This window comes from Nuphar pumila, chromosome 7 (genome assembly GCF_984573655.1).
Source record: "Nuphar pumila chromosome 7, dmNupPumi1.hap1.1, whole genome shotgun sequence".
In the NCBI taxonomy this organism is placed as follows: domain Eukaryota; kingdom Viridiplantae; phylum Streptophyta; class Magnoliopsida; order Nymphaeales; family Nymphaeaceae; genus Nuphar; species Nuphar pumila.
In genome coordinates, this window is record NC_143255.1 from 12,700,918 (window position 1) to 12,723,749 (window position 22,832).

Sequence of the window (22,832 nt, forward strand, 5' to 3'; positions counted from 1 at the left end):
TGGGTCATGCCAGTTCGAGCCCGACCCATTTCACATTGGCCCATTGGGCCAATGGGTAATTGGGTCATGGGTTGTTTTTCAAATCCGAGTCCATTAAGAACCGAGTCAAAGTCCGGCCCGTTAGTAAATGGTTTGGGACATCTCCGGGTCGGACCACACTTAAAGCCTGGCAGGACGAGCTCTAAAACCAGGCCAGCCCGATGCCCACCCCTAGTTAGGAGAGAACTATCTTGATCCGGATCTGGTTTGTTATTTGTCCATTGGATTGCAGTTTTACATATCTATGTTTGCGAGGTTGTTGTCGGAGGAAATAGGAGGGCATCGGATGTGGTTACAAACATAGTTACCAAAAGCTTCTTGCTACATGGGGAAACTTGCTTCGAAAGTAGAAAACTCATCCCGAAAGAAGGGAAAGCTTTGAAAAACCCACTTTCAAAATACGACAAACTCGATTTCTTTTAGTGGGAATCTCGCTTCCTCTTTAGTTCTCAAATTGACTCCCTTTCTTCACTTAAAATTTTCCTTTAGCTTCTTAACACTTTGCACTCATTTTTCCCTCACTTCTTACAATTGTCATATTAGAAACATATATATTTTTTTATAACAAGCTTGCATGTTGGTTTTCTATTATATTATATTTGTCTTCATGCCATTACTCTTATATGCTTTTGTTTGTGCTTCATATGGCTTTTTATGTATTTCTTTTTTATTTTTTTTTATTTGCCTAATCGCTTCATAATTGTATCAGGCTTCCCGCTTCATACTAATTTTTAGCACTGATTTCTTGCTTTTGCTTCATGTTGAAGGTTCTCATGGTGAGTTGGCATATTAAGATGAGCTGGTATGATTTCAAAGAGCTGGCAGATGTGGAGGTTGGTGTGATTATCAGATTAGCAGAATTATTGATCTCTCGAGTTGATCATCTTTCTAATGTTGTAAAACATTTCTTTCATTCTTTCCTTGTATTTTACTATTGTTTACTGTTGTAATTTTGTAGTTTCTTTTTGGTTGTTATCATATCCCACACAAGGTGAGGTTGTGCAGTGTATTAAAAGTTATCATTTTCTCAAGGAATAATACAAGAGAATGAGTTGCACTTTTAAAATGCATAAATGTTTGACTGAAATTATGGGTTAATGAGATAATAGCAAGTTCTCATGCAACTAATTCTTAATTAGTAAAATTAGTTAGGTAAATAATAACAATTAACAAATAGCAAATTTTCTTGCAACTAATTAATTAAATAATAATAGTTATCCAAGTTACTGTGCAATAGTTAATTTTTAAAATTTTATATTAATAAAAAATTAATAAACAACCCAAACTCATCGGGCCCTGGCCAACGTATATAACAGGCCGGGTTTCGGCTCGGTACCTAATGGGCCTGGGCCTAAAATCATGGCTCAAACCCGGCCTATGGCAGGCCGGGTCGGCTAGGCTCTCTTGGCGTGAATTGGCAATCTACTCCTTAGTTCGCTCTTATAACTGCAGTGCTATAAAAATTATTTCTGAACAACAACAAAAGGAAAAAGTTATTAAGTTCCTGACAGGACCGAATGGCTCGTATAATTCGACTAGTGACAAATTTTACTAATGGACTCACTGCCTTCGATCGATTGCCAATGTTTTCTGGTGAGTGTAACTTGCAACAGGAACAACAATTATCATATCAAAACTTTTTATAGGCAAAATTTCTTTTTCTATGAGAATTTTTCTTGCTTCCAAACGTGTATTCAGACACCTAATTCCTTATCTTGTTTGAAAAACTTCTTTACAATATGGATCTAGAGTATAAATCTTTGGAGTTCAAATATAGTTTACACTCGATATCCAAAATAAAGGTTACATTGACATCAAAATTTTTATTAAACCTGATCCAGTTGTAGTCCTATAGTAAGGATGTACCATAAATGGGTTGAGATAAATTCTGGCTTGGTTTTGAGAGTAGCATGTCTTTCCTGAACCAAATCCAGACCAATAAACATAATAGATCCGATTTTGACATAGACCAACGTAAAATTGGGCCTTTGCACATGCCCATTTAGATAATATATTAGGACACAAATATTAGATCTGCTCTGACCCAAAGGTTTAAACAAGCATTTATGTTAAATTGGATTACATGGGCAGATTCTAGATCCAAACTCAATCCAAAGTTAGGTTATAAAGATTTATGGTTGAAACTGGTTTTTTAAACTATGAACCGGAATTTAAAACCAGTTCAGTTTTATGAAAGTTCGTAAAAATTGCAAATGTCATGGAGGGTGATAGAAAAACTCGGTTCAAGACTGAACCGGTTCGATCACCCACCCTCAGCCTCATGATGGTTCTTAGGGTGGGGGAAGGTTGGGTTAGGCTTTTGAAACCCTCTTCTTCAACCAACTACAATGTGCACCTTGTGGGAGTGTCGCAGGCCCGGCTAGGGTTGTTGCTAGTTAAGGATGGCCAACAGCAACCCGATCACCGGATTCCGGTGGGCCATTGACCCATGGTAGAAAGAGAGACAGAGACACAGAGAGAGACTTTATAACTTTCTCCGGCATCGACCAAATGGGCATAAAAAATTTCTTCAAAATTGGTAGTTATAAATGCCTCCTCATTTTGAAGGGAGTTGAAAAAAGAGAAAGATGTGGATTTAGAGCCTCTTAAATCAACCTACAATAACGGCTCTCATCACTCCCCAATCTTTAAAAGCATAAGGATTTCTTGGATGGCCTCCCACTTCTATCAACATCCCCTCAAACACAACCTAAGTTTCAAAGGAAAGCATTTTCCAAAACAAGTGGGAGTGGGACCCACCATTTTTTCATATGCGTGTAGTCGACATGAAAAAAAAAAATACAGGCTAAGTGGTCATTTGTAATGCAGCTCCACTTCTGATGACCATCCCATCTCAACATTTTTCGAGATGGACACCACACTCATCTCAAGAAGCACCAAGATGGGTGGCTGCCAAAGAAGGTCACTGCATGCCCACCCGGGGCAAAGCAAGGAATTTAAGTTAGGGTGGCACAAGTGCACAGTAAAGAAATAATTTCTATAATAATAAATTATACTAGCAAGTGAAAACAAATTTAATGACTTCTTCATAATTAAGACCCTTGGTTGAAACTAAGCAAAATATTTTTAGTAATAAAAAAATGTATTTAATAACTGAGTAGTATCATAATAAATAATAATATGTATGTACACACTAAAATTTGGCCTTGTTTGATATAAAGACCAAATAAAATACCTTTAATGAATAATGCAGTGTGATTGAGTTCGAGTGTCTATCATGAAATGAATTCAACAAGACAGACACAAAAGAACACAAACATTATACAAATAAATAGTCAATTAATTAGTTAATTTTTTAAAAATATCATAAATATTTTATAAATAATTAGAAAAAAGTACAAGCCACTCAAAACAAAGACAAACATCAAACATATTTAATAAATTTTATGTCTTTCACGCATTTATCTTTATTATAAAGTCAATAAATGAAAACAACAACCCAATGAACAAAATATAATAAAACTAACAATTCATATATCAAATTCAAAGTCAAGAAAATTTCCTAATACTAAGACAAAAACCTTATTCTGGTAGGTTCTAAAGAGTCGAACCCATAAAGTCAAGGTGAATAGTCTTATAGTTGAGTTTTTCTTGAATTGTGCTTTTATTCATTGTAGTTTGAGTCTTAAAGACTGCAATCACATACCAAAAAACTTAGTTAAGATTAAGACTTTGATTATTGGTCGAGTTTGGAAGGATAAACTACCATGCTGGTTTTTTTCTCATAAAAGTTTTTTGATTCATAGAGTATGCTTGAAGCTAGTAGGGTAGGACAGTTTGCCCATCCCCCAAAAAATAAAGAATTGATAAAGTTATAATCAATTAAGTAAAAAACTTTATCAAAAAGTTAGAGATTAGATGACAAAGCTATGAAACAATAAGTAACTTAAAATTAACTGCTTGTAAAGCTATTATAGAGTTTTTTATATTATAATCATATAATACTATAGTAATTAAAAATTGAAACAATAAGATCATAAAAAAATTCAAACCATAAGCCAAATCCTAGGCAGAGAAAACTAAAATGAACAATATTGACCAATCACAATATTACTTGAATAGTCAACCCCAAATCAATTGTGCAATGTTTCAAGCACTCACGAAAAGCACACCTCGATATGTATCCGTGCATACACTATTATATGCAGTTGACTTATATGCTAATCAAACTTGGTTTTGGATATGAAATATGATATGAAATCAGATAAACATAGAGTTAACCAACTGCCCAAAAATCTGAACCAAAACCAATCTATTGACATCCTTAGTTCAATTGAGCCTCACCTGGTGCCTAAAATTCAATGAGACCTAGGCCAAAGTCAAAAGTACACATCTAGTTTGGTCTTAGAAAGATAAGATCTAGGCTCAACCAAATCCCATTAAGACCTAGGATGAGTTAGCATTACCTTCAATCTTCTAACTATGATGCCTTAAATAATCCATTTATAAAGATAGGTTAATTTCACATTATGTTAGCATGAAATAGTTAAAATCCATTCATTGGATTATATGATAATTCCTCTAACTAAATATGGCAAAACCAAAATGCAAATCAAACATCAAATTGAATCATGCTATTTGGGGCCTAACAAATTTCAATTGCCAGTTATACCACTAAAATAGAAAACCAATTCTAATGGCAACGTAAAAATCAAAATTTGAGAACTTTATAAAAAAACAAAACGTTAAAAAAGTCTCTCACGCTTATGACCCATTAATTAGCAATCAAAATATAATCGAGCATATATGTTTTAAACCTCAACCTTTCTGTCAAAAGTAATCAATTTATAGTTAGAGAAGTTTCAACCTTATGTACAACAATTTTCAATACATTTTTTGAAAGCATATCGATCAAAAGCCTTAAAAAAATAAAGAACGAATCAATTAACTTCAAACAAGCAGATAAACATCTAATACACTTCTAATTTAAGACTTGACACTGAAAATCATAAATGAACATATATAACAACAAAGAACCAAGGTAAGTAGTTTATCCTATTTTTTGTGCATCAAAATTCCATTTTTACTAGCGATACATTAAGAATTCAATGATACCCCATTTTTCTCCAAAAAGATAAATTAAAAAGAAAAAAGCAAGCATAATGTAGACTAAATGCCGTCAAAATCTCCACATCAAGCCATAGAATTCACTAAAGCAAGAATGAACTGCATCTAAATTTTTTCACCACAAGCCACAATGTTCATTCTAAAACAAAGTCATTTATCATTTTTAAAGAGATTAAGTTTAAGTACCTTACAAAAAGTCGACCAAATCAAAAGCAAAAAATCTCAAAAAACCCACAAAAATGTAACTCAAACTGATTAAGCCCAAAATCTTCAAGAAATTAATATCAAAAGACCAAGAAAAAGGAAAACGAACAAGAAACTCACCAAACATCGAAAAGAAGACCACAGGTGGGGTCAAGGGCACAGGGCAGAAGAGCGAGAGAGGACCAAAGGTGCAAGGGTTGATATATATATATATATATATATATATATATATATATATATATATATATATATATATATATATATATATATATCAAGAGAGAGAAAGAGAGAAATTATGAACCCTGGGTCGGGCATCAATGCCCACCCCACCGGTGTATTATGCAGATCAAGGGCACTATCTACCCTGACCCATATCCTCTTTAAGAGATTTATATGAGTGTGCATGTGCTCACCCTGCCTTTTAGATAGCTCTGCCTCGGATATAGTGTCAATACTTCCAAAAGCTAGGTCATTTTTTTATGAGTGGACACTACACCCATCTCAAGAAATGCAAGATGTGTGGCTGTCAAGCAGGTCACTGCATGCCCATCATGCAGCAATGCTTCATATAATGTGAATGCTTCTGAAAGAAGCCATTTAAGGAAGCGGCGCTGTATATCTTTGGACAGAACTTCGTTTTGGCATCTCACCGTCCAAAGTGTACACGAAGAGGTCCTTGTGGGATGAAGCAATGGACGGTGAAGGTGTCTTGACACCTTCTTAAAATGCTTCTGAAAGAGACCATTTTTATGCTGCGACGCTGCATGCATCTGGATAGAACTTCGTTTTGGCATCTCACCGTCCACAGTGCACAGATGAAGCAATGGACGGTCTTAAAGCGTTTTGACAGCACCTGATCTGCTTTCTATTCTTTTGCGCCCTTACCGGTTCGGAAATTTCTGAGACGGCTCTTATCCTTTTGTAGGCTTTCAACCAAATGCTTCTTGTACCCACCGAAACCCAAAACCTTCTTTACCGAATCAACCAACGTAAGGCGAAAAGCAAATTCTGTTTCATCTTATTTACTTAAACGCATAATTCCTTACGTTTCGGATCTCCTTGCAAATTGGGGTTTTGATGAAACCAGAGAATTCTAAGGTTTAGGATTTTTTAGTTGTGCTCCCACCGTCCCATTAGAAGAAAAATGGAATTCTTTTATTGAATTAGGAATTCCTAGGCGGGAGAAACGTTGGAAAATGGAGATAATCATGGCGAATCTTCACTGTGGCGGGATTCCTTCATGTGGGTTATCGATTTCTAAGAGATTCGGGCACCGTAATCCTTCGAACGAGGGCGTATTTCTTCTCTTCGTCAACGCGGGAAAAAAAAACCCTAATTTTAGGGCGGTGAGTGCGACGGGCAATCGGGAAGCTGAATTGCTCGAGAAAGAATTAGATTTCAAGCCGATGTTTGATGGGTACCTCAAGGCTATGGAGATTCTAAAGGAGGGGGGTGAGCGGAATTCGATTCATCGGAGAAATGTCGATGTCTCAAACAAAAGTCGGAGGATCAGAAGGGTTAGGCAATTGACGGGGAAAGATTCTGGGGACAGATTTCATCCGGGGAGTGATGGGGAAGTCGACGAGGAAAGTGCCAGGAAGAGACCCATTTCTAGGGCTGATGTAGAAAATGTAGCTTTGATGGAGGGGCGGTCGTATCGAGATGGTGGTAAAATCAATGATGTGAATCGCAATTCGGACAAATTGGGTGGTAATTGTTCCAATGCCAGAACTTTTATGGGAAGTACGGGAGTAGCAATCGAGAGTAGTATGGAATATGCTGACAAGTTCGCGGATTCGGAAAAGGCAAATTCACTTCTGATGGGCGATTCTGGCAGAGTAAATGCCACAGACAGGAAGAGAGTGAGCAGAAAAATGAGTGGTCAAATGGGAAGAAGTGAAATCTGGGTGAAAAAGCAATTTCATGATCGAGGAAGAAATATAAGCGATAATGAAATTGATCATGGTGGTTTAAACATGAGCCTAGACCATGAGCGAGTGAAGGGGAGAAACAATGAAAGTAACTACAAACATGAACTGGTAACCAATGGGACAGAAAATGATATCATGGGTTTCAATCTTGGCTCAAAACCTATGGAAAAAGATAGCCTTGCAAGTGCAAATAGTTCTGCTAAATGGGAATCACACAAGAAGGGTGAACAGCATGCTATCCAAAGGTACACAAGAGCAGCACAAGAAAGCAGCGGGAGCAATGGAGAAGCATTGTGGGGGAGAAACTTTAATCTTGGCGATACAAACCGCCGGAGTGAAGTATCACGGAATAAAGAAACCGTTGCTCCTAGAAAAGTTTTGAAGAACACAGTTCCTTATGACATCATGGATACGGAAAGAGCTGCTTTCAGGACTTTTGAGGTATTCACTGATGTCAACAACAGACCACGCGTATTGAGGATGGAATTGGAAGAGAAAATTCAAAAGTTGGCTAAATGGTAAGAATCCTTTGATGTTCATTGATATTTTGCTTCTCTTTTTGGCTGAATTGATAAAAACTTATTAACAACAATTTTTTAGCCTTTTCTTTGTGGTTGAACTGATATATCTGTGTCTTCGTTTTTCCCTCATGCATGCGTGTTTATACAGCTTTAAGCTAGAGTGGCATAGAAGTTCTGTGATCTGTTGCTTGTGTTTTTTTCTGATATACAGTTTGATTATGTTTAAGCTTCACTAGAGTTTCTGTGAATTAATGTAGACATGCTATATTTTGTGGTACCCTGGTTCTTTAATTGACATATGGTTCTGAAACTATGCTTGTGAAAATTGAAAATATATGGACAATTCCAATATTTTGTTTTGATGTGATTATGGTTTTGAAGTGCTCTCAGATGAGTCAATGCTTAGAAATTATACTTTTGACAAGTTGGGAGATCACGTGGGTGGATGAATATGTATATCCCCATTTTCAGCTTCAACATTGAGATATCATATATGTGTTATGTTATGTTTTCTTCTTGCTCACTTAACAGATGGAGGTCCCACCAAATTTTTCTAGAAGAAAAATGAAATCACTAGGCTTTATCAGTGTGATCTTTATCCTGATTTAAATTACTCTTGCAAGCTCCCACATTTTTTTGAAATAGGTTTTCCCTGCATGTGCTTACCGTGATTATATGTATTATATGCAAACCCAAATCTGGAGCTTTGACCTTGTGGTGCATTATGGTGCAGCTGACTTAGTTTTGCTTAATTACAACTATATATGATAATATGCTCCTAAAATGCAGCATTTTTGTGCTCTTTGCAACCACTACATTGCGGAATCATGGGCCTATGGTTTCACATCGATTTTCTGGAGCTCTACCAGGTGCAGTAAGGCAGTGTAATGCAGTTGTTTTTAATATTAAACTAACAATTGTACAACTTTAAAACTGTACAAGCAATCGGAGGAAGGAATCTCTGGATGATATTTTTCAGAGGGCTTACATATTAGAGGTAAATTGCAAGTTGACCTAAGAGTATATTTAGGTGCTTTATGTGTTTTTTGAACTAGACAACAAAGGGAAGGCACAATAATATGACTGGTTCTGTAGAGTACGGTCAGTCTTATAGTTCATGAAATCTAGAGCTTGCTGATGAACCATGAAGATTCTTCATGGTAAGATGATTGCTAGTTCTCAGGTGTTGATGATGAACATTTTTGGTATAGAATGGTTGGTTACCTGCAAGATATTAGTGCACTTTTCATAGGAGCATCTCTCTCCAGTATGCTCAAGAACTTACCATCGTAAAAATGTGTAAGAGTCAATACTGTTTTTGACTGCTTTGTTGTCTTTCTGTGAAGCTTATGGGAGACATGATCTTCTACACGTTAAGAGATTTACAGTGTAAGGACATTCCCATAAGTGTCAAACTGTAAAAAAATAACAAGACTACATTCTACGAACCAAAGTGTTTCATCAAAGAATCCACTTACAACACTCACAGAGTGAACCACAAGGTGTTCTAAAAGAACACACTAAAAAACCCATAAAAAGGGAATAAAATATAATCTATTCAACAAAGAAGTGTGCCAAAAGACTTACAAATCAAAGGGGAGAACACCCTTATATATACAAGAGGGTAGAGAAAAGAGAGGCTCAAAAGAGAGAGGGAACCTAGCTCCCAATGGCTAGAAATTCTACCGTTGGAAACAGTCAAACCCAGTTTGACTCTCCCTCTAACATATATATTTATTGACAAATATATATATATATATATATATATGTACGTATATAATACCATATATACATAAGTATACATATAAATATATGTACAATTTAACACTCTCCCTCAAGCTTATGGTAAGATAACCGAAAGTTTGCCTAAAAAGAAGTGAAACCTAGGAGCAGAGTGATGTTTGGTAAAAAAAGTCCACCAACTGGTACTCTGATATAACATAAGGCAGATCGATTGTTTTTTGAATGTATTCCTCTTGAACATAATGACAATCCATTTCAATGCGCTTCGTCCTTTCGTGAAATGTGTTGTTGCTGGTAATATAGATAACACTCTTGTTGTCACAACACATCTTTGAATCTCTTAGAATCTTGGTTTCCATATCAGCTAACAATCTTCTCAGCCACACTACCTCCATTGTGGTAGTAGCAATGACGTGGTACTCAACTTCAGTTGAGAAAAAAGAGACCTTTTGTTGCTTTTTGTACCTCTACAAGATCAATGATTCACCTAAGAAAACACAAAAAAACTGTGGTTGAGTATTTATTGTTTGGATAACTTCCCTAGTCTGCATATGTATATGCAAGTAAATCTAATGCAGAAGAGGAAGATATAAACATGCCTCTAAAAAGAGAATTTTTAAGATATCTAATAATATGCAAAACAGCTCACATGTGAACCAATATGGGAGCATGCTGAAATCGACTAGCTGTGTATACATGTGCTATATCAGGTCTAGTAATAGTTAGGTAAGAAAGAGTTCTGATAAGTTGTCTGTAAGAAGTTGGATCATCTGGAAGCTCCCCATCATCAATTTTCATCTTGACATTTGTTACTTCGAAAGTATCAACCTTCTTATCATCTGATATTCCAGACCTGAGAATAATATCAAAATCTAATTTAGACTGAGATAATAAATAACCTCTAGGAGAATAGGCAATTTCTATTCCAAGAAAATAACATAGGAAACTCAAAACAATCATTTCAAAACTAGTTTTAAGAATATGTTTGATATATTGAACTCCTTGTTTGTCGCTTCAGGTGATTATCATATCATCTACATAGAGTAATAAAATGACAGTACCTGCATCAGAATCCTTAACAAGTAAAGCAATGTCAGTCAAGGAAGATCTAAAACCAATATCAAACATAACTTTGATAAATCTATCATACCAGGTTTTGGATGTCTCTTTCAATCCATATACTACCTTTTGAAGGCAAAAAATCTTTCCTTGAGAAAGACTCATACCAGGAGGTGCCTCCATGTATACTTCTTCCATAAGTTTTCTATTTAAAAAAGTGTTTTTGACATCCATTTGATATAAAGACCAGTTTTTAATTGACGCTACTGCAATAATAGTTCTAACTGTGGTCATACGAAGAACTAGAGCAAAGGTTTCTTTATAATCAATGCCATGTTCTTGCAAATATCCCTTTGCAGCGAGTTTAGCCTTATATCGCTCAAGATTTTCATCACTCTTGGTTTTTATTTTATATAACCATCTACAACCTATGGGTTTCTTTCCTTGTGAAAGATTTTGAATAGACCAAGTTTGAACCTTTTTTAAAGCTTCAAGTTTTATCCTTATAGCTTCAACCCATTCAGGGTGTTCTTTAGCCTGAGCATAAGATGAGGGTTCTACATATGAGTGAATTAGGGTTATGCATGCTCGATATTTTGAACAAAAAGAATCATAGGATACAAATTTGGATGGGGGTTTTGATATTCTAGATGATTTCCTTATTTGTATATCATCTTTACTAAGGATAGAAAACTTTTTAAGTGCATATGGAGGGTTTTGATTTCCCTTTCTAGAATATTGTATATAAGTTTGATTATTGTGGGATACTTCATTAAGTGAGTTAAATCATGCTCCCTGCAATGGCCTTGCATAATCAACTTCTTTGACAAGAGATCCTGCACCAAACATTCATTTGAAGAGAAAGAGATATTACAACCATAATCGGATATTTGAGATATGGATAAGAGATTTAAATTTAATTTAGGAATTTATCTAATTTTTGGAATGAGAAATTTTTTGGAGTTTGAAAGATCTTTTTTAAAACTTCCTATTCCTTTGATTTCAAGGTGCGTACCATCGTCCGTAAAAACTTTTGATACACTTGAGTTGCTATAGCATTCGAATAAAATATTATTGTTTTGGGTCATGTGAAAAGATGCACTAAAGTCAAGAAGCCAAGAAATCTTACCTAGGTCCGAATAAGATGATATTGCGGCCTCAACTGAGGAAGATGACCCTCTAAGAAGAGATTGAAGAGCTTCAACTAATTGGGCTAGAGACATGCTTCCAATAGGTGATTCTTGAGAAGAGTCAATCAAAGCCAACTTCTTTTCAAATGTCTCTTTTAGTTTAGGACATTGGGGCTTAGTGTGTCTCAGTTCATGACAAACGTAACAAATGATTTTCTTTCTCTTATAGTCATTTCCCAGTCTTCTATAGTGAGGTGCGAACATTGTTTCCCGGTATAGAAACGGTTAAGACCGAGTCATCTTCACTTTTGCCTACATGCTTTTTCAGTCTATTATCTTCCATATTCAACTATTCTATAGTGTCTTCAATAGAGGACACTTTTCCTCTATAGAGATGAATAAATTTGGTAGATTCAAATTCCAGTCTTAGACCGTTAATTTATTGATAAAAGTGATCTACATCTATTTGTCTTTGGCGGAGTTCTATATCTTCGGGACAATGTCACTTTGACTCTAAAAGAGCCAATTATTCTCAAAGTTTGGATAGGTCATTATAATATTCTCTAATAGTTTTATCCTCTTGGACCATAGTCCAAATTTTATCTTGCATGTTATATATATATATATATATATGCAATATTTTTAAGAGAATACATTCTCTTAAGATAATTCCAAGCCTTGTTAGCATGTTCAAATTTGGCAAGACTTGAACATTTTTTCACATCCATACTAAGCTAAAACATGATCTTGACATACCCCATCCTCTACTACTTCCATTTTTTCTCATAAGTGGTTATCGCTTTAGTTTTCTCATTTTCGGTTAGAGGAACATCTTTCTCACCTTCTACGTATATGTGCAATATCTTTAAGAGAATACATTCTCTTAAGATAATTCTAAGCCTTGTTAGCATGTTCAAAGTTGGCAAGACTTGAACATTTTTCACATCAACACTACTAATAAGCCAAGACATGATCTTTACATGGCCCCTCCTCCGCTCTTTCCACTTTTTGCTATACGTGGTTATGACTTTAGTTTTCTCATTTTTGGTTAGAGAAAGCTCATTCTCACCCTCTACCTTAGTGAGTACTAGCTTGGGTTCCAGATTGTTAAAATGTAAAACTGTACATATATGTATATATAATAATATTATATTATTATATATATATATATAAATACATTTTTAATTTCTTTCTTTTCTGTATTTTTTTTCCTTTATTTTTATTTTTTGTCTTTATGTCATCTAGTTCAGTTTGAACTAGAATGACTGTTGCTAGTCAAGTCCTGTCCAGACTTGACTAGCAATAGAGCTGTTGGACTGACACAGTCCAACAGCTCTTAATAGAGCTGTTGGACTGACACATTCCAACAGCTCTAAATAGAGCTGTTGGACTGTGCCCAACAGCTCTATTGAGTCCTCTTTCAGCTGTGTATATAAAGGGGTGCAGCCCCTCTTGTATTTAACTCCAATGCTTCTTAAGCAATTGGTTTTTCATATCAATAAAGAATACATTTTTATTTTTATTTTGTTTCCAGTTATACCCTTTTTAAGGGTTATGCTTTAGTGTCATTCTTGACACTTGCTCTTGTTAATCAAAGCTCGTGTTTCGAAGATCCCCATTTCATTTCATGGTATCAGAGCCGCGGAAGTACTAAATCTTGAGGAAAAGCTGCCTCGGTTTCCGTGCCCGTTTGCAAAAGTGTTCGCCAAGAGAAGTGTTTTATCACTTCATTGGAGAAGATTTCACATCTTGTTGTATTGTTTTTTTTTTTTTTCTTTCTTTCTCATTTTCCTTCTTGTTTCTCTTCTATCCCTATTCTTTCTCTCCTTGTAATCGATGGATGACAATGATAAAGTCACCATCATGCCTATGAAACTAAGCGATACGAACTATGTAACATGGGCTTCAATCATGAAGCACCATATATGGGGAAAAGGCTTATGGGGGATTGTGGATGGTTCCGATTCGGAACCTAAGCTATCTCTTACTAAAAAGGAGGGAGATAAAGACGTCCCTCTATCGGAAGAAGAGAAAATCAAGGCTATTGCCTCATACGAGAAGAAATGGAAAGAATGGAGAATATCTCATGCGAAGATAATGTCATGGCTTATCAATAGCGTTGACATTAAAAAATGCTCAAGTCTTGCCAAATTTGATCATGCCGATAAGGCATGGGAATACCTTAAGAATATGTATTCCCTTAAAGATATTGCACACGTGTGCAACCTCCAAGAAAAAGTTCGAATGATGACACAAGGAGACAAAACTATTCGTGAATATTACAATGGGTTGTCCGAACTTTGGGAAGAACTTTCCCTTTTAGAACCAAAGTGGCATTGTGCCGAAGACATCGAGCTTCGTCAGAAACAACTCGATGTTGAACATTTTTACCAGTTTATCACTGGATTAAGGCCGGAATTTGAAACCACTAAATCGGCCCTACTTCACCGGGGAAAAATTCCTTCTATTGTTGAAACTATTGAAGAGTTAACAATGGAAGAAAATCGTCTCCGGAAAGGTTCTTTAAAAATTGAAGATGATTCCGTTTTAGCCGTGTCTAGACCAGGGAATCATGTTCGATCATATAGGCCTCCTCACTTTAACCGACAAAATGGTGACTATGATAAGAAGAAAGTTATTTGTCATCACTGTCATGAACCGGGACACTACAGGCCACAATGTCCCAAACTTAAGGAGCTGAGAGAAAAAAGAGCTGCAATTGCTGGATCGGAGCAGTTTCCCTGGCCCAACTAATGGAGATCCTTCAGCCTCTCATCAAAGGTGCCTCTTCCTCATCTGAAGCTTCAACCGGCGCAGCAGCCTCATCTTTTTCTGATTTAGGTAAAATTTCTTGGCTTCTTGACTCTGGTGCATCTTTTCATATGACCCCAAATAATCAAAGTCTATCCAAATGTGTTAAAAATAAAACAAGTGTGTCAAAGGTCTTTACTGCTGATGGGACTTCTCTTGAAATAGAAGGAATAGGAGATTTTGAAAAAATTTATAAAACAAAAATTTTTTTTATTCCAGAAATTAGACATGTTCCCAAATTAAATTTAAATCTTTTATCTGTATCTCAAATTTCTGATTATGGGTGTAATATTTCTTTTTCTTCTCATGGTTGTTGGGTACAGGATCGTCAGTCAGGCAAGCTGATTGGGGAAGGCCATAGAGAAGGAGGACTCTATTACATGGATTTTTTGGAAATGCCGAAGAAAGCTTTTTGTTATAATATTCAAAAAATAGAGTTGGAACTGTGGCATAAGAGACTTGGTCACCCACATATAGCCAAAATCCAACATTTTCCAAATCTAGGGAAATTTTGTAACTCTGAATCATTTGATTGTAAAGATTGTATTCTCGGCAAAATGAAAAGATTACCATTTCAGAACAGAACCTTTTTCTCTTCAAGACCACTTGAATTAATACACTCGGATGTTTGGGGTCCTGCACCAGTAATTTCTAAAGGAGGATTTGTTTACTATGTTATTTTTGTCGATGATTTCTCCCGACATACGTGGATGTACTTTCTCAAACATAAGTCTGAAGTATTTTCATACTTTCAAACTTTTCATAATATGGTTAAAAACAAATTTCAAAATGATATTACTATTTTTCGCACAGATTCAGGGGGAGAGTTTTTATCCACAGATTTTCAAAATTATCTTAAATTGCATGGCATCACACATCAAAGATCTTGTCCTTATACACCTCAACAAAATGGACTGGCAGAACGAAAACATCGCCATATTATAGAAACCACTAGAACTTTATTAATAGCAAATCAAGTCCCTAAAGACTTTTGGGCAGAAGCTGCCTTAACTGCCACCTATCTCATTAATAGGATGCCATCTTCTTCGTTACAAAATATCACTCCCATTGAAAAACTTATGAACATTTCTCCAGACTACTCTAGATTAAGAATATTTGGGTGCAAATGTTTCATATTTACTGACAAAAATGATAAACTTTCCCCTCGTGCGATTCCCTGTGCTTTTTTAGGATATGCTGAAAACCAGAAAGGTTATAGATGTTTTGACTTCAAAAATAATAAACTATATGTGTCTAGAAATGTTTCCTTTCTTGAAAAGGAGAGCTTCTTTGATTTTAGAAAATTAAAAGACGTCACTGAGTACTCCTTTTTGCTAGATCTAACATCAACATCTGATGAATATGACCTTGATTGTAACTTTGATGATGATCACAGAATTATTGATCTTAATGTTGAAAATGAAGAAGTTCATAGAGATACTAGTATTCAATATTCCAGGCGACAAGAGTCTAATACTCCATGTGCACTTGAGAAATATTCTAACATTCCAACTAGACAATCATCCCGAATCTCGAGGCCTCCAGAAAAGTTTGTATCATACGAGTCTTTCTCACCCACATATAGGGCAGTTATTGCATTAATTCACTCATATGAAGAACCATCCACATATTTTCAAGCAAAAAATGATATCAAATGGATAGAAGCCATGAAAGTTGAATTAGATGCACTTGAAAAGGCTTCTACATGGAATATTCAAGATCTTCCTCCAGGGAAGAAAACTATAGGATGTCGATGGGTTTATAAAATTAAAACCAAGAGTGATGGTACTCTTGAAAGATATAAAGCCCGTTTAGTAGCCAAAGGTTATGCTCAAGAATATGGGATTGATTATGAAGAAACCTTTGCTCCGGTGGCTCGTATGACTACTGTCCGAACCTTAATTGCCTTAGCTTCTATCAAAAAATGGTCTATTTTTCAAATGGATGTCAAAAATGCTTTTTTAAATGGAAAGCTAGTTGAAGAAGTATATATGGAACCCCCTCCTGGTCTAAGTATTCCTAAGGGTAAAGTCCTTCGCTTAAAAAAAGCTCTTTATGGACTTAAACAAACACCAAAAGCTTGGTATGATAGGTTTAGTCGTGTTATGATTGATATTGGTTTTCAATTCTGTTTAACTGACACTGCTTTGTTTATTAAGAATTCTGATGCAGGGATCATTGTGCTTCTTCTCTATGTGGATGATATGATCATCACCGGAAGCGATAAACAGGGAGTTGAAACAATCAAAACACTTCTTAAATCTCATTTTGAAATGACTGATTTGGGCTTGTTGAGATATTTTTTAGGCATTGAAGTTGCTTATTCTCCTAGAGGATATTTATTATCTCAGACTAAATTTGCTTTTGATATTGTTTTCAGGTCTGGTATTACTGATGATAAGAAAGTTGACACTCTAGAAGTTGTTAATGTTAAAATGAAGATTGATGATGGAGAACTTCTTGCAGACCCTACTCCTTACAGACAGCTTGTCGGGGCACTTTCCTATCTATCCATTACCAGACCAGATATAGCACATGCTGTTCATACAGCAAGTCAATTTCAACATGCTCCTACTTCTGTTCATATGGGAGCAGTCATGCGTATTATCAGATACATCAAGTCCTCTCTTTCACGAGGACTTTTCTTATCTTCCTCCTCTTCTCTTGATTTAATTGCATATACTGATGCTGATTGGGGAGGTGATCCCAATAACAGACACTCAACCACTGGCTTTTGTGTCTTTTTAGGGGAATCATTAATCTCGTGGAGGTGTAAAAAGCAGCAGAAGGTATCTCTCTCATCCACCGAAGCTGAATACAGAGCCATGGCAACCACGACCATGGAAGTAGTTTGGCTCCGACGACTGCTTGCTGACATGGGAGTTGAAGCAACAAAGGCTTCACAAATGTGTTGTGACAACAAAAGTGCGATCTACATTGCCAGTAACAGAACATTCCACGAACGCACCAAACACATCGAAATGGATTGTCACTACGTCAGAGAGGAATATCTACACGGGATAATTGATCTGCCATATGTCACTTCAGAATATCAGTTAGCAGACCTCTTTACAAAGCCTCTCGCTGCTCCCCGATTTCACTTTCTCTTAGACAAACTTTCGCTCATTGTACCGTCAGTTTGAGGGGGAGTGTTAAAATGTAAAACTGTACATATATGTATATATAATAATATTATATTATTATATATATATATAAATACATTTTTAATTTCTTTCTTTTCTGTATTTTTTTTTCTTTATTTTTATTTTTTGTCTTTATGTCATCTAGTTCAGTTTGAACTAAAATGACTGTTGCTAGTCAAGTCCTGTCCAGACTTGACTAGCAATAGAGCTGTTGGACTGACACAGTCCAACAGCTCTTAATAGAGCTGTTGGACTGACACATTCCAACAGCTCTAAATAGAGCTGTTGGACTGTGCCCAACAGCTCTATTGAGTCCTCTTTCAGCTGTGTATATAAAGGGGTGCAGCCCCTCTTGTATTTAACTCCAATGCTTCTTAAGCAATTGGTTTTTCATATCAATAAAGAATACATTTTTATTTTTATTTTGTTTCCAGTTATACCCTTTTTAAGGGTTATGCTTTAGTGTCATTCTTGACACTTGCTCTTGTTAATCAAAGCTCGTGTTTCGAAGATCCCCATTTCATTTCACAGATCATATCCATCTACTAGTCCCTACAATCCCTTTCCCTAAATAAGGTGTTTCATGATAGAAATTAGAAACACAAACAACAACAACAACTACGCCTTCATCCCAAAAATATTGGGGTCGGCGATATGAACCAACAAAGAAAAACATTATGGGTCTTCCACATGAATCCTTCTCCTCCATTCATTTCTATCCAATGCCATGTCCTCGGTGAGGTTCAAAGCATTCATATCCTTTCTTATCACCTCCATCCATGTCTTCCTAGGCCTACCCCGACCTCTTTTAACTAATATATTTTCCCATTTCTCCATCCTTCTAACTGGAGCATCATTAGGCCTTCGTCGAATATGTCCAAACCACCGTAAACGATTCTCTCTCATCTTATTTTCAATGGGTGCAACGCCTACCTTCTTACGTATCTCCTCGTTCTGAATCTTATCTTTTATTGTATTTCCACACATCCATCTCAGCATACGCATCTCAGCTACACTCATTTTTTGAATATGATGTCTCTTGGCAGCCCAACATTCCATACTATATAGTAAAGCGGGCCTAATAGTCGTCCTATAAAACTTTCCCTTCAACCGCAATGGCATTCTACGATCGCACAACACTCCAATTGCACTCTTCCATTTCATCCACCCAACCTTTATCCTATGATTTACATCTCCATCAATTTCTCCATACTTTTGAATGATAGATCCCAAATATTTGAAAGAATCATCTACCAGTATTTCGTGCTCACCAAGCTTCACTACACTCCCATCACTACTTCGTTGCTTACTAAATAGACATTCCATGTATTCTGTCTTACTCTTACTCAACTTAAAACCTCTTGCTTCCAATGTCTGTCTCCATAATTCTAACTTAGCATTAACCCCAGCTCTAGACTCATCAATCAAAACAATATCATCAGCAAACAACATGTTACATAATTGAAATCATTGAGCTTTATGGGTTTAATGGTGACATTATCATTGTCATCTATTTTTACAAGGGCTTAAGAGGGAGAAAGAAAGAAAAAAGAACGAGAGTTGAAAAAATGGAAAGGAGAGAAGAGATGAAGAAGAACGTGCACACCTTTGTGATCTCACGTGCCAACAAGCCACACTTGCATAATTTCGCAAACACTTGATTCACTAAGAAGGTCTTCCTTTCTTCCGTTGAGCATGAAAAATGCAGCAACAAGCAACCTTCAAAAGTCAAGAGCAACCTTGCTCTGATACCATGTAAAGAAACAATATGACTACAATCCACGAACCAAAGATTAGGGTATGTTTGATGGCTTGTCTAGGGTTGGACAAAATGAACGGAACAAAATATTGGTTATGTTCGTTCCGTAACAACCGTTCCAAGTCCAACGTTTGTTTGGACCATACTCAAATGTTGTGTTCCAAATATCTGTTGTTTGATGATGATGTGCGGACAACTTGGGCAATCATGGATAATGGGTCGAATTACTTCGTTTTGGATCGTATGACCTAATCCGTCCACCATTTTACATGTTTTAACAAGTTTATTATGGTTTTTTGCCCAGATATGGATCCAATTACGAAATTATATCTAAAATCATGAATTTTTGCCCTGAATATGGATTATGCAAAAATTCAACTAGATGCAAAAGAGTATGAAAGATATACCAACAACTTTTTTAAACAAAGAAGTTATAAGGGGTTGTGAATGTTTTACACCAAATGAATTTTTTTCAAGTGTTCCCAAGTGTAGAATTCTTCGACCACAATTTTGGCAACATTGGAATCTTCGAAGAATTTCTGTAAATGTTTGCTTTCAAGTTAACACTTGTTGATGAGATTTCAGTCATGTAATGTGTGTTCAAATTTCAAGTAGCAAGGCCTGCTTACAAACAAATTCTTCTTCCTCTATGTTAGCGATCCAAATACATAGTCATTGGATGGTGCAACCACTTTGAAGCTGACAGTAAAGCTCATCTTTTGGCCCCAACTAGTGAAGTTCAGAACAGAGTTGCCAGTTGAGGAAGCGGGAGCGGGAAGCGATACGGGAAGCGAGGCACTTTCAAAAATGTAGGAAGCGGGGAAGTGTGGGAGCACTTAGAAGAAAATTACGAACCGTCTCGGAAGCGAACCAGAAGTGAGGGGGAAGCGGAAAAAAAAAATGGAAAAAATGGGGAAGCGAGGGGGAAGCGTGCTTCCCATAAAAAGGGGACGCTTCCCCACGCGTTTCGGAAGGGCGACGTTTCGTGCTTACGAAGCGCGTATCGGGGAGGCGCGCTTCCCCATTACCCTAGGCGCTTCCGGTAACTCTGGTTCAGAATCCTTGGCATTACAATCACTTCACCTATTCTTGTTGAAATATCATGTGGGAACTTTTTGTAGTTAGAGAGTAGAAAAGAAAATTAACATGAAAATCCATCAAGACCAAGACGACTGGGGAAGAACACGTGATCAAACCTAAAAATTGACTGACAAATGGCTTAACATCAAAAACTTCAAACTCATCCATGTGCTCTTCAGTTCCAGTAAATATCACTGGGCTCTTTGTGGCTGCAACACTGAAAATACAGAGTATATATATTTTCAGTTGTCTAAGAGAAGCTCTTATTAAAGCAATCATATCAGGTTAACTTCATGGTGATGCTCATCCATGGCTTCAAAGTCAGGTCAAGTAATTATGGTACTCTCAAGAATTTTCTACCCAAAGTATGAAGAATGGCCATTGGCAAGACCAATGTGGGTCTACATTGGCAACTTGTGCCCTGGTGAGAAGGGTTTACCAATAACTGTGCAGACTCGAAGAGAAGAAAGGTGGCAAAGTAGTCCAGCGTAGTTGCCAAAAAAGTGAAAAGAAAAGATAAGTTATTCTCAAGAGGTTGCTGACTTTAAGTTGAAGAAAACACTAACAAATAAATTGTGCAGCATCAACCATTCATTTCTTTGTGACCTAAAAGCAAGGTATGTTGCAAAAGCAACAAGAAAAGATAAAAAAAGGCAGTCTTATGTTATAGCACTTTTGTAGATTCAAACATATGACACATACAAAAAGTAATATTAGGACAAAGTCACACGGACTCGACTAAAAGGTCGACGCACCCGCGTCGACCGTACCCGACACGGGTGCGGCTTCGGACACGGTCAACTAAGTGTTAGACTCAGTCAATGCACCGGGGCCGAGTCCGTCCACATTTTGGACTCGGTCAACTTTGACCGAGTCTATTTTCATCCATTTTTTAGGGCAAAAGACGTATAAAAACAAAAAAAAAAATCGATCTTCGATAGTCTTCCTCCTTTATGTGTTATGTTTTGGTAAGTTTGTATTGTTACTTCAATAGAATTACTTTTTTATTTTTGCTTTAAAATTTACAATCTTATTATTGTTATATATATATATGTATATATATATATATATATATATATATAGCCGTGTCCCCGTGTCCAAAATTTTTGAAATTGCTCCGCACCCGTGTCACACCCGTACCCACACCCGTGTGACATAGTATTAGGGCCATACTGCAGGACTTCCATTTAGTAGAAGAACAAAACAAATATATTAAAAGAACCGAGTACATTATCCGTCACGGTCCAAACTAGAGAATATGGCAAAACCTTTCGCGTTTCCTCTGTTTCTTGGGTTTCTGTGGCTGAATAACTGATTTTATAGCAGCATCAAAAACACTTTTAACATTCTGTAAGAGTTTCATGTTTTGCATCTAAAAATACAATCTCTTCCAAGAATAAACATATAAAAATGCCTTTTAGGGAAGTACAATCAGAGTTCTGTTGAAAACAGTGGTACCTGTTGTGTTTTGGAACTGCACCTATGTTCTTCCTGAGCTCTTCACCCTAAGGCAAAAACCATCACATACTGTTCAAAAATGATTGAAGAGGAAGAATGTTCAAGTAATGACTCCAATGATAAAGATACCACAATGGGAGATACACATAAATTTCTAGGAGGAATTATGACATAGATTGCCAATTGAGAAATAGCAGACAAAATCATAACAAAAAGGAAAATAACAGGACTTAAAAATCATCCCGTGGCTTGGAACGGCGCATGCTAACTGAAGCTGGTCATAAACCCCAAAACAGCTGATGTTGGTTTATATAATGATTGCAAACAACTGTAGATAGACTCAGGAAAATAGCAGGAAAAGTCAGCTCATGTTGGATATTAACAACTGCAAACAAAAACAGCTCATGTTGGATATTAACGGTTGCAAGAATTTGTTGTGTCAGTACATTGAAAAGTCAGCCTGTCAATACTAATCTAGTAACAAACCTGCACCTTTTTGAGAAGAAAAAGCAGGAAAATCAAAAACTGAGTTTGAATGGAACAATGAAATTTTGGTTGTTGAAGGGTAGGTGACAACCCACATCTAGTTCATTCTCAAGTGTGCGCAGACATTTTTGATCACGAGATGAACTGTGTAGCATTATTTTAAAAGCCAACCATTCTCATAAACTAAATAAGAAAAGGAACAAGAAAACAGACAAAACCTATGTCACACGGACTCGGCTAGGGGGTCGACGCACCCGCGTCGACACGCCCCGACACAGGTGCGGCTTCGGACACGGTCAACTAAGTCTTATGTTATAGCACTTTTGTAGATTCAAACATATGACACATACAAAAAGTAATATTAGGACAAAGTCACACGG

At 36.4% G+C, this 22,832-nt stretch overlaps 1 protein-coding gene across 1 annotated transcript in view; it reads left to right on the forward strand.

The window, feature by feature from the left end:
- The first annotated feature begins 5,980 nt into the window (after positions 1-5,980).
- LOC149831177 (pentatricopeptide repeat-containing protein At1g30610, chloroplastic-like) overlaps positions 5,981-22,832 on the forward strand; it is a 35,761-nt gene continuing 18,909 nt past the window's right edge. The window contains exon 1 of the mRNA XM_090013724.1: positions 5,981-7,780. Coding sequence (XP_089869850.1) covers positions 6,528-7,780 — 1,253 coding nt within the window. The 5' untranslated portion in view covers positions 5,981-6,527. The remainder of the gene's footprint in view (positions 7,781-22,832) is intronic.